This window comes from Camelus bactrianus, chromosome 5 (genome assembly GCF_048773025.1).
Source record: "Camelus bactrianus isolate YW-2024 breed Bactrian camel chromosome 5, ASM4877302v1, whole genome shotgun sequence".
Lineage (NCBI taxonomy): Eukaryota > Metazoa > Chordata > Mammalia > Artiodactyla > Camelidae > Camelus > Camelus bactrianus.
The window spans coordinates 17,650,974-17,664,086 of NC_133543.1; the positions used below are offsets into that span (position 1 = coordinate 17,650,974).

General features: G+C 39.6%; 1 protein-coding gene across 6 annotated transcripts in view; it reads right to left on the reverse strand.

Moving 5' to 3' along the window:
* Positions 1 to 7,140, reverse strand: part of EPB41L5 (erythrocyte membrane protein band 4.1 like 5) — a 102,969-nt gene extending 95,829 nt beyond the window's left edge. For 3 of the 6 annotated variants that reach the window (XM_074363512.1, XM_045516345.2, XM_010954691.3), the window contains exons 1-2: positions 6,286 to 6,432; positions 1,439 to 1,626 (exon numbers count right to left, since the gene is read on the reverse strand). In XM_074363512.1, coding sequence (XP_074219613.1) covers positions 1,439 to 1,626; positions 6,286 to 6,313 — 216 coding nt within the window. In that variant the 5' untranslated portion in view covers positions 6,314 to 6,432. The other 3 variants (XM_074363511.1, XM_045516354.2, XM_010954698.3) reach the window with 3 other exon arrangements.
* Between the last annotated feature and the right edge of the window lie 5,973 nt (positions 7,141 to 13,113).

The following is a 13,113-nucleotide window of genomic DNA, read 5'->3' on the forward strand; positions in this document are numbered from 1 at the left end:
AGGCAAAAAGAAACTTTTTTCTACTCTCTTACATAGCAATCTCAAGCTTTTCAACCACATATCTAATGATATTTTAATGGAATAGTACACAAAACACTTAAGATACTTATCACATAAGAAATGAATATGAAAACTATCCTCACAAATTATCAAATACTGGAATGTCTGACACACCCTTAAAAAGCCCTTATAAGAAGAAAATTAAACCACATTAAAGTCTTTCAGAAACAAAAACTCTGAAAATGCCCAGTCTAATGTACAAATATAATGAATACTTACTAGATGACTTCAAAACACTTCAAGAAATCCTGTGTCTTAATTTTATATTACATTATTTTAAAAATGTGTAGGTACATACCTAGTATATTCTAGATTATTCAAATTAATCAGAATGTTCATTTAAACAAACTATCCAATTCCTTAATCTCCCACTCTTTGAGTTTAAGGCCTTCCAGAGACTATTCAATTATGTACTGTTGCAGCACCCAGGCTATTACCTCACACCAAGAGATTTTTTTTTAAATTGCATTTTGGGTAAATGAGTGTGTACTAAAAAAAGTTTGTAGGGAGGGAAGACATTGTGGAACACTTAATGACATCAAATCACACATCTTATAGCTCAGTTACATAAATCTTTTAATACAGAATGAAGACATGAGAAAGAGATTTGGTTTAGCAAATAGCTCAGAAACTCAGCTCCCTGCAAACCATACAGCTACCTCCCCCTCCCTTCAAAAAAAGACCTGTAAGGAATAAGCTATCCCCTTTCAAATATATTGGACTGCTTCACACTGTGAGTTATGATTATTCATAACAGTAAAAAAAAAAATCTATCCAAAATTTGAATATAATTTAAAAATCCAACCTTGAAATAAAGATTACAGTGTATGAAACACCTACCCTGCAAACTACTTGGGAACAAAGAGCTAGGCAGCCAGAGCTGAGGGGTATATAAAGAAAGTCCTTCTTCTCACTTTATTTCATTAAAATTTCTACAAGCACACCAAACTGTGGAGGAAATATTTGTTTTGAGGAAAGCTGAAGAGTATTTTGAAAATTACAAAAAAGTACAGAGAACTAAAAATCTTACAGTATCCATGTAACATCATTCCCAAAAATTCTCATTGCTTTAGTAACTGCTCAATAAGGACTGTGAGAAATCCACAGACTGCCATCGTACAGAACACACAAGTACACACAAAAATGACTCATGACAATAACTGCACTAACATTTGAAAGTTTCAGTTAACTGCCGCTAATCCCAGAGAAATACTATCATTCCAGATACCTAATGTCACCTGATCCATGTACATGTATGCAATAGCACCTGATCCATACTAAACAACATAACCTAACTCTCCCAGGAAGTTATCAGTAGAAAGCTCAGAAGAAGAAAGTGACCTCATAAAGAATTTGTAAGTCACCAAGATCTACATACCGGCAAGTCCACACTAACGTCAGTACCATCTAGAAGGGACACTCGACAGGTGATGATGGACTTAGCGTCTCCAGCTGCAGGGATGTGTGTGGCAGCTCTCTGAGCTTCTCGGAGTCTTTCCTTCTCCGCATGTTTACGCATCGACCGACGCCCAAGTGTTCTACGGAAGAAGCTCAGCATTTTTGTCACTATAAAACCAGAGAGAAAAGGTATCAGAAGACTCTCCACAATGTGCAGTCAGACAAATGCTGTGATTTAGTAAAGTTCTGAGAGCATTAGTAGGTGTTATTAAGAGCGCCTGGGCAAGCAAATCTGAAAAAAATAATTAAAACTAGCTACTTTAATTCAAAATTTTTAAAGATTTTAACATAAAACAGACCTATGGCTTACATCATTTCTAAACTTACTGGACTATTTTATAAGGTGCTAATCTGATAAGAGAGGGCAAATATTTATGAAGTTCATCTGGTCTTTTGGGTCAATAAATTATACGTACAACAACCATATACCCCTACAAACATTAGGAGACAATGCCATACACTAAGATATCCTTTGATGATAATAACACTCCTAAGAAGTTACATTTCTTCTCTGAGCATTCATAATAAAAATACAAAAATAACCACCTATTTCACCTAAAGTACAAATATAATTCAAACATAAGTTTTATCAAATTTTCTACTATTACTCAGATTTTAAATTGCTACTTAATATAAACAATTCTTTACAATGTCAAACTAATGCTACTTCTTTCCTTATCTCTATTAAGAACATTCAGATTAATCCAAATAATCAAAACAGGTTAAATATAAAATGGAAACATCATAAAAACTACCTTGCATAAAGTTTAATTTAAAGAACTAAGAGTTCGAGAAAAATACCTGTAACTATGCCAACAAATAAAAAAAAAGACAATTATCAATTGCAGAGAAAACAAGGTGTGCAGAAAAGGGAATGTAATCACAGTACACTACATGACTCAGCTAATAATTTAGTCATAATACATAAAGACTAATATTGATTTAACCTTAACCATAAAGTAACTATAACTCAAAGGAAGTATATAGTAGAGTTAGGTGTGAACAAAGAACTAATCTTGCCTAGTAGGAATTCAACAAATAATTAGTGAAATTAAAAATCAAGAAGTAGCATTTATTATTTAAAACATGGAACTCATTGCTTTGAGGAGGAAGCAGAATTCAGGAAAATGCTCTTTTATGTAAGAAGCCTTCAGATCAGATGAGCTCTTCAACTAGATACCCTTATAAACCTACAAAAATAAAGGTTAATTTTAAAATAATACTATCAGATGAAAAAGTGTATGAAGTTATTGTACACATATTACAAGTATGAATATTTCCACATAATTAGGTAAACTGGCAAAGTCATGGTACTTGTCATTTGTAAATTCATTTGCTTATATCTGAAGAAAACAGGTAAAAATTTTAGATAGCTTTTCAGTTTTCAAAGCAGTAATACATAGCATCTGGCCCTCATCTCTTTCTCTGCAGGGTTTTTTCTTTTTTTCAGGCATTGCTCCTTTTGCATCTTGCTAGCCAGTCTCATTTCAGCTGCCTAGAAAAGGTAGTACTTGTCATTCCAGACTTATAACACCCTTATGTCCAGGATCTCTTATTCCTTTTAATTTAACTCCACCAAACCTCCCGTGAGAAACATTCTCTGATATCTAGTTAGTAACTCCCACCATCACACTTCCACTGAACCTTGAAAATACTTTTCTACTTCACTAATCAGGTTTTAATTATTCATTTATATGCCTGTCTCCTTTACTATAAGATCCCTGATAACAAAATTCCTACTTTGAATAGCTAGCCACCCAGCACATTTCATCAAGCACAACAAACATTTAGTAAATAATCTTACTCAGTACTCAGAAAAACTCCCCAAAGTATTCTTATTCTGATGAGCAAACGAAAGGTCGCAGAAATTAAACAAATGACCACGCCCGCTATTTAGTAAATAGTGAAGAGGGGCTCAAACTCTGATTTTCTGACTCTAAATCTTGGTCTTTCTACTATATTAAAGAACGAGTCATGTAAAACTCAGATTTTAGAGATGAGAAATTATCAAAGATCATAGCTTAAAAAATGCTGAGAAAATGCAAACAAAATGTACATAATGAATTTTAAAACTGAACTCAGCGTATTCAAGAAATTGCAAGGGGGTAAAAAAAAAAAGATGCAAAAGAAACTACAGATTCAAAAAGACTTAAAACACATAAATAATCACAATGTATGGACCTATTTTGGATCCTCATTCAAATAAAAAATGTTTTTTAATTGTCAGATGTTATCATTGAGGGAAGCTAGATGAAAGGTATAAGGAAGGGAGTTAAGTGGAAAGAGAGATGAAACAAACTGGCCAGATAACTGGCCAATAACTGTTAAGCTGATGATGGGTTCATGGGGGCTCATTATATTCTTCTGACTACTTCTGTATATGTTGAATTTTTCTGTAATAAAAAGTTTCCTTAAGGGAAAAGTGTTCAAAATGTACTACAAATTTGTGGTTCCTAGGAAGCAAATGAATTATAAAAGTAAGTTTTCTTTTACCTTATTCTACACCTTGAAAACAGACTCACTATACAAGCAGAGTTAACCTGCTAAGGAAAAACTCAGCTTCTTTCTGATTTATAATTTTAATAACTATGTATTTTGAACTATGAAACTCATCGCCACAAACAACAGGTTCTTTTTACAAAAATATGAAAGTGACTTACACGAAAAAAAAATTTCAGATGAACTAAAGAAGTGAAAGAAATGAATACTAGAAAAAAACCAAATAGTGTAACAGGGTGAAGGGCTTTTAAAATTTTTTCTGCAAAAAATTTTTTGAAGGATTAATATGTAATTTAATAAAGAACTATCACAAATCATTAAGATAAACAACCAGGAGAAAAAGAAAGGGCAAGATATGAAGAAACAAGCTCTAAAAGATGACAAGCAATAAAAACATTCTTTAAAAAGATGTTCAACCTCAACAGTAACCAAAGAAATCCAAATTTAAAAAATAAGATAGTCTGTTATTTAAAAGATTCTAGGTAGCCAGTGTTGAAAAGGATATGGGAAAAACTGTCACCCTTCACACAATGTCCACTTGGGGGAAGATGTGACCATACTCAAAAATTGTAATGTGCATACTCTTTCACACAGCAATTCTATTTCTGGTAGAATATCCTTAAGAAATACTCCTAAATGTGCTCCAAGTTGTAGAAACAAGAATCATTAGGGCATAATTAACTTAAGAAAATTTTAAATACGTCCATCAACATGCAAGTAGTTAAATAATGGTCCATACAATGGCATACAACAAAGTTGCTTTTAAAGTACAGCTGATACAGATATTGACAAAATGTACAAGTGAAAAATAAAATCAGAAAAATGAATACAGTTTTATTCCACACTACGGTGGAACACATACATACACACCCTTATTATACCTTATACACACACAAAAGGACTAGAAGGACATGCAACTGTTAAGTGGGGTTAGCTCTGGAGAGAGCCATATGGAAGTACTTAATGCTTCTGTAATAATATATGAACATGTCATAAGTTTTAAAAATTTTCTGTTAAAAAAGTTTTCCCATATTCACTCTCTATTCCCCATCCCCGGCCCGCGCCACCACATTCCCACTTCCATTCTTCCCGCTGCAGCAGCTGACCTTTAGCAACCACAAATCTGATCCTTGTTTAAAAATCTTTAATGGCCTGCTCCCTGATCCAGCTCCTCCTCCGTCCCTAACCCTTCTGGCAGCCCACTCCCTTCTACTCACTCTGCTCTAGTAACCCTTCCACTCAGACTCAGAGTGATTTTTCACTGCGGGCCTTTTTTCCCACCTTAGCTGTTCCATCTTTCTGGAATGTTCCTTTTCAACTTCACCTCTCCCCCACCCTCTCCTACTTCACACGGCTACCATCAGATTTCTGGTTGAAATGTCTTTTCCTCAGAAAAGCATTCCCCGACTTCTAAGTTAGGTTCTCCTTTCAGTACCCTCAGTCTTTTCTTTATAACACTTAAGGAAACTGTAATTAACTACCAAATTGTTTATTTTACTGGGTATTTCCCCGACTGAGACACAAGGACAGGGACCTAGTCTGCCCTGTTCACCACTATGACCTAGCTAGCACAACAATATGCACTATTAGGCACTCAGGAAAGAACTTGTCTAAAATAGTACAATGGAATTTCTGAATGGTAGGTTTACATTTTTTTTTAAATATCAGTTTTTAATCTATTATTCCTAATTTTTCAGCTATGAACTAACAAGAAGGGTTTCCTTTACAACCCTAAAAATGCAAATTTAAGTAATCCATTTATTACCTAAATTACTTAAGTTTAAAAAAAATACCTATCTAAAACTCAAAAGTGTGCATATTCTCATACATGACCGGTGGACACAATCTTTGGCAAGCAATTGCTTTTTAATAAAGCAATATGCCAACATACAGCAAACACTATAAAGATACTAGTATCTTTTGTCTCAGTAATACCAATACAGAAAACGTCTGTAAGACAATAATTCAGCAGAGTTAAACATACCGTTTTCTGATGAAGTTCACCTAACAAAAGGAGAAAACCCTGCAAATTAGTTTATGTACAAATAATCTACTATGTTGGGTAGGGTTCAGCAACAAGTTAGTTACGACAGCAAGGGAGTTATGGGAAAATTTTCCCTTAATTCTTAAAAAAAAAAAAAGCTTTTGATATTAATTCAACACGTTACCAAACGGTTTAAAAGACTTAGGTGTTCTTGCTCTTAAAGTAGAATTCACACGACTTAGTAACCAGAAAGATAGTGACAGGTACAATTAAAGTTTACGCACCAAAGAGCCCATCATTAACCCGCCCCATGCCACGGGTGGGGGCGGGGAGGGTCCTGGAGACCTCTTCATTCCTGGGAGCACCCCTGCCTCTCAGTTTTCAAACAACTTAAAATTTTAGTCAAATGCAAATCAGCCCCCCCCCAAGTGCATTCTTGACACAAACCCAAGGCGTGTTTTTTCCTTGACCTGCCACATCCACCTCGCCAGCTGGACGACCAAGCCGCCAACTCGCAGGTGAAGGGCGCCCCAGCCCTCCCACCACGCCGGAGACCCGCCCCGCTGCCCCGGAGGAAGGGTCGGGCCGAGAAGCGAGGTCGGTCCCGCACACATTAACCGGCTTCGCCCGGGGCTCTCCGGTCCCGCCGCGCGCAAGGAGACGCCCGAAACTCGGCGACCTTGCCCCATTGGCCGCCGCCGCCCCTCCCCTCTCGGCGTGTTTAATATTTTGCCGGCCAGTCGGGGAAGCACCGGGCGGTCGGGGGAGGGGGGGCGTCCGGGGGCGAGGCCGCAGCACCAGTCGCGAGCGCAGGGTCCCAGTGCGGCCGAGAAGGAGTCCCCGGAGCGGTGAGGGCAGCAGGGCGTGAAGGGAGTCGGAAGCGGAGTGTGAGGCCGGGGCTGCAGGGCCTCGCGCTTACCTGGGCTGGAACGACGGCGCGCAGGCGAAGGGGGCGCGGGGCGCGGACGCGAGAGGGAAGAGGTCCCACGCAAGGCTGTGAAGGGGGCGGCTCCTCGGAAGACACCAAGAAATGGCGGCCCGAGGCGCGCGCCCACCCCGTGCTAATCCCCCGGCGGACCCCAGCTGCCCGCCGGCCCACCCCTTAAAGCCCCCTCTAAGCTCCGCCCCCGAAGGCGGAGCACTCCTCTCTTAAACGGGCAATGACACCGCCCCGGAAATTGCCTGGCTGGACGATACTCCGATTAAAGGGGCGATGCCAGGCCAGCCCGACCTGGACCGAGTGCTAGCGGCTCAGCGACCGCGGCTGGTTTAAAGGGGCGCTGACGAAACCCAGACCCGGCTATCAAACCTCCGCCTTCGGGGGGGAGTGTACCCCCGCAGAGGGCCCCCAAAATTAGTACTATCATAAGGAGACTTCGCGCTGTCAGACTGAGCCTAATATCAGGTGCTGCTAGATTTCATCTATTCAGTGTTCAAAAATTAATTCATTCAGCAAATATTTACTACCCTGCTGTTAAAAGAACTTTCATTCCGGTGGGGAGGAAGACAGTTAAAAAAAAAAAAAAAACACATGCCAAATGGCGATAAGTATCATGAAGAAAAATAAAGCAGGGAACAGGAAATAGGGGATATCTATTTAACGTAGTATGGTCAGGGAGAACCTCTGCGACAAGGGAACATTTCATTCATTCTTGCCATAGATAATTTATGGAAGTGCCTGAGATGGGCTAGGTTGTCTTCTGGACACTGGAGATGCAACAAATAAACAAGACAGACAGAAGATCCCTCCTGTGCCTTAAGTGCTAGCAGGAGAGACAGAAAATAAGTTAGTAAAATTAAGTACTAATTTCTAGTATTAGTAGTTAGTGTGAGCCATTAGTGTTAGGCATTGCTAAATAACAAAGAGAAAAGTAAAAACGGGGAATAGGGAGAGTGAGTGAGGAGGTATGATTTTAGATAGATTAGCTAGATCAGGAGGAAGGTCTCAGTAAGAAGTGGCTTTTGAGTGAAGACCTAAAGGAGGTGAAGGGGGGCCCTGTGGAAGAGCAGCGGGAATAGCCAGAAGCCTCTCCAAGTGCGTGGAAAGGAAATGCAATGTAGTTAAAGGTGAGGGAGCAAAGGGAAGAGTCCTGGGAGATGCTAAGTCAAAGAGGAGAGGGAGTGAGGTGAAGGGGCTCCTGAGCCCTGGTCAGGCTCTGAGGGCTGTGGGGAGCCACTGGGGGGGTTAAGTGGAGGGCCTAGGCTGGAAGGAGAAGAGACCAATACTCATAGAGCCCCTTCCTAGGGTTTGACACTGCCTGTTCCTCCCCCAGCCCAAGACTGAACAGTGGGGCTTGGCAGGGGCAGCTCATCTCTTCTCCGTGTGGTGTTGATTGGGGCAACTCAACAGGAGCTGGAGCTGCCAAAATGGCTTCACTCATCTGTGTGACATCTCAGCTAGGGTGGCTCAAAAGACCACCTGAGTTCTGCTTGGGCCACTCTAGTAAGTTAGTTGAAGTGGCTTAAGCCTCTCAAAAAGTGAAAACTGAAGTTCCAAGGCCTATTAAGGGCAATGCCCAGAAGTCACACGGTGTCACTTCTGTAGCCTGTTATTGGTCAAAGTGAGTTACAAGGCCAGACCAGTTTCAAAAGGAATGGGAACAGGATTCCACCTCTTTTTTTTTTTTTTTCTTTTAAGAGTATTAGAGAAATTTTCTTTCTCTACTGTTTAAAAATAGCTTTATTGAGATGTAATTCAGCTATGATACATCCCCCCCATTTAAAGTGTACACTTCAATGGCATTTAGCATATTTAAAAAGTTGTGCAGCCATCACAAAAATCTAATTATGGAACATTTTCATCACTTCTTCATGGGAGAGCAGCTTGGATACACAGGGGTGGGAGAGATTGGTGGTCATCTTTGAACTTTAGCTCAATAAAAAAGCAGTGATTATGATGATGACACGGGAGGGAGGGAAGTGGTAGACCTATAGATGAAACAAGAAAGGGCCATGGGTTGAAGTAGGTAATAGGTACATTAAACTGTTACCAGGAAAAGGAAAATAAGAATTACCTCGGTTCTTAGTCACCCGAAAAAAAAGAAATTTTGATGACAGATAGAAAGCATGATATAAGCAAGATTTTTATTAGTGAAAAAAAAAATAGTAGAACATAGTACACTCCCAAGAATTGGGAGCGGGCCATTCCAAGAGAGGAAAAAATGGCGCCACTCTTTTGTTTTTCCTGTTTTTATATCCTGGTTTCATGATTGCTTGATTGATTGATTGATTGACAACTCAGGTTCGCTGCACTCTGGCACGCCCATCCCCTTTTGGGCAGGTTCATTGGGTCAAGTTATACCAGGGCCCCCTCCCATTCGCAGCTGCAGCGCTTTGATTTTAACTGGCTTCTTTTACTGGCCCTCATTTAGAGAAAGTAAAGATTTCAGGAGTCCTTTTTCCTGAATGCAGACATACACACTGCCATTTTCTGAGTTGTTCCTTTCCCCTTCCTCTCCCCCTGCCTAGTGCTCATTTCTGTCTAAACTACCTAACAAAACTATTCTGTTTTATGTAAGAGTTTAAATTTTTTTCCCTAGTAAAATGTTAAAAAAAAAAAAACAAACTATTTGAGCTAACTACCCTTTGGAAAGCTTTCACATCTCCCCAGGGGTTTGATTACCCTGATTTGAAAACTGTATGGTCTTGAGCGCCATCCCCTCAGTCGACCAAGTGTTGTTTCCCTTCAAGTATTATCCAGGGTTTACACGGTGAAAGCTGTATTGTAATTTTTCTGTTTCCTGATCAACAGTGGAAGCATCTTCTGTCAGTACTTACAAACCTACTTCATTGTCCTCATTGCATAGCACACTAGTTTAGAGAAAGTGTCCTATTTCCCTCTTCTGCTCAATCCTTTTTTCTACCTCCCATCAAGAGTAGGGCTGAGGGAGGCTGTCACTGAGGTGAGAGAAATAGGTTGAGAAAGATGGTTATAGACTGAAGGAAATATGAAGACCTGGAGAGGGAATGAAACCTAAGGACCTAATCATAGGAAGTTGTTTGTACTCTAATCGTGTAAGATTATTCCTCATAACAATTCATCACCTCCCCATATTCTCTCTCCCAGTTATAAATACCATCTGCAACATTCCTATTTTGTAGTGTCTTTTTAGTCTGCTAATCACCTCCCACCAGAGACAGAGAAGGCTATCTTCTTGAACACAGCTGAATTAAATAAAAATGCATTTGGCTGCAAGTGATCAAGAATACAATTAACTGTAGCTTAAATAAATGAGTTTTTTTAAATATAAGTAATCTAAAGATAGGTGGTTGCCTAGTATTGGTTCAGCTCCTCAACAATGCTAAATAAACTCCTTTTCTGTTCTGCCATCCTTGGTATGTTGACCATGGTTTTTACACTTCTAGCCTACTGGCCACAGGACGGGTGCAGTATCTCCAGCTCCCCTACCTGAGTTTCAGAAATGAAAGGGAAAGAAAAAGATCTTCTTTTCCTGAAGCCTTGTCTGTTTAATTCACGGAAGGAAGTCCCATCAGCAGTCTCATTGGTCAGAACTGGATTATCTGCCATACTTAGACTAATTACTGGCCACAGGGAAAGAGAATACCATAACTGGTTTAGACTGATTATATCTCACTCCTGGGGCTTAGGGAAGGGCCTGCTCTCTCTGAGATTAAGGGCTCCCCATTAACTTCCTGAACAAATCCATGTTCTATTAGCAGGAGAGAGGGGGTGTTGTTAGGAAGAATAACTGTGGATCAGCTATAAAAAGTGCTTATTAGAATAACGCACTTTTGGTGGAATAGTCCTGGCCATGGAAAGATTTTTCTCTATTGAACTAACATCCACACCCTAGATTTCCGCTTCTATTTCAGGTCCTAGTTTGCTCTCTGGAGTCACAGAAAGGGGGAGATCTAGGTTTTATTGGTTCTAAAAATCATACAATTGGTGGGGGGAGTGGAGAGGGCTTATGTTTTTAAAATAACACAAATTTACTTAAAGATTCAAAATTAGATACAGTGTCTTGGAAGGAACCCTTAAAGTAAGGAGCCCTAAAACTCAAACCTGATTATCTTCATCATAAATCAGCTTCTACCCACCAAGAAGAAACATAATCCCTCCTTCATATCACAACCTTTTAAATAATTGAGACTATTGGTCCCAAGTCTGCAAAATCTTCTCCCCTTATCCTGATTGCCAAGCTCTTCACTTTCTTAGTCAGCTTTTCTGAATTGGTCCACGCTGGTGGGGGCCATTCATGCCAAGGTATGCTGAGTAGAGTGGAGCAGAGAGAGTTCCGATATGAGATTCAGTCCTCCTAGAGTGAAGCAGCCTTGCCCTCCAAAAGGCTCCACTGGAAAGAAAATACCCTTGGGAGAGTGGGAATCGTGAAGAACTTGTTTTTCAAACACTGGACGTAGGCGAGCACGACCTAGTCAAAAAATATGCACAAGTCAAATAAATTAAAACACTTATCAGGAAACACCACTAAGAGAATTTTATGAGTGTACTGCAAAGAGCCCACACTTCAGAAGCTAAAAGATAAAGATCTAAAACAACTTTAAGTCTATAAAATGAGGATGATACCACTTTCCTCACAGCATAGTTACAGAGACTTACATAAAATACCTGAACATTTTTTCAAAAACACAATACTACATATAAGATAATGTAAATTTTACAGATCAAGTGACAAAAATACCTGCCTGCTGCAAGTAGAAGACAAGGGTCTCCTAGAATGAGACCATGGCCTCGGCCTAGTTTCATGCTCTCTTTACTCAGTTAAATCTTTCTTGAGCCAGAATCTCATGTTTGAAAGCCCACCCTTCCTCTCTTTGCAAGTATTCCTGGGAGGAGTAAGACCTTAAACTAATTCATACTGAAGTATTGGCCACAAAGGCCAACTGAAAAATGGGGGATGGCTGGAGTAGAGGTGTGCAGTGAAGCAACATGAAACATAAACTGAAGACAAGTCACTTCTTGTTCCAAAGCACTCAGGCTTTTCCCTACTTCTGGAAATTCAGGAAATAAGACCTAAGCATTCGTGTTTCATGAATCCATATTTCATGCATTACTTTGTTTCAAATTACCTGGAACAGAACTGGTGGTGTACACTCCTCCTTTATCCTGCTAGGGAAAAAAAATCGGAAAACCTTGCATGGCTCCAGGCAAGTTCATAATATTGAGTAATAGAAAGGCGGAAGTGAAAACATTTTGCCATCAGGTTTGCCTAATGGTGAAACCAGGATGAGACTGAGAGACTTAAGGGAAGAAAAGAGAAGGAGCCAAGGCTCAGGGCTTCTAGAAGTTAATGTGCACATGAGTCACCTGGAGCTTCTGTTAAAGGGTTCAAGTCAGGGGTGGGGCCTGAGACTCTGCATGACCCACAAGCTCGCAATTTGTTGACACTGCCCATTAGTGGGTCACACTTTGAGTAAGGAGGTCTTTTGATGACTGCCCCACACCTGTGACTATTGCTTGATACCAGAGTCTGCAAAGGTACTGGGAGACCATATAGTCTACAATATGATGACCACATTGCCACTAACTCCCTTGGACAAGTATTCAATCTTTCTTGGCATTAGTTTTCTCATCTATAAAATGAGGTAATTAGAACAGATGATTCCTGAGAACTCTTCCAGCTCTTAAAACCTGTGATTCTGTACCTTTTTCAGTACATAAGAGGATATCTTTTAATTTAGGGTTTTTTTTTTCACCTTAACCATTTTTTATTTTTATTTATTTATTTTTTGATGGAGGTACTGGGGATTGAGCCCAGCACCTCACAAATGCTAAGCAAGCACTCTATCACTGAGCTATACCCGCCCCTCTCATTTAATTTTACATAAACTAAATAAACAAATAAAAAAAAACTGGGTTTAGATATGAGTTTTGTTAAAAATAACCTAAACCTCAACTTTCCTTTAAAGAGAGAATCATCACATTTTAAAGGCCTATTTTCCAACAAAAGGGCCCAGTGTATGAGTAGGTTATTTGGATGGTGATTAAGAAAGCTTAAGCCACAGACAGAACATTAAAAGGTGTTAGAGTAAAGCTTTTGCAAGAATACCCCAAATTTAGAAGTCATTAAGGAGAAGATCAATACATTTGTTTATAAAAATATTAAAACATCATCATACCTCCCAGCCCCAAA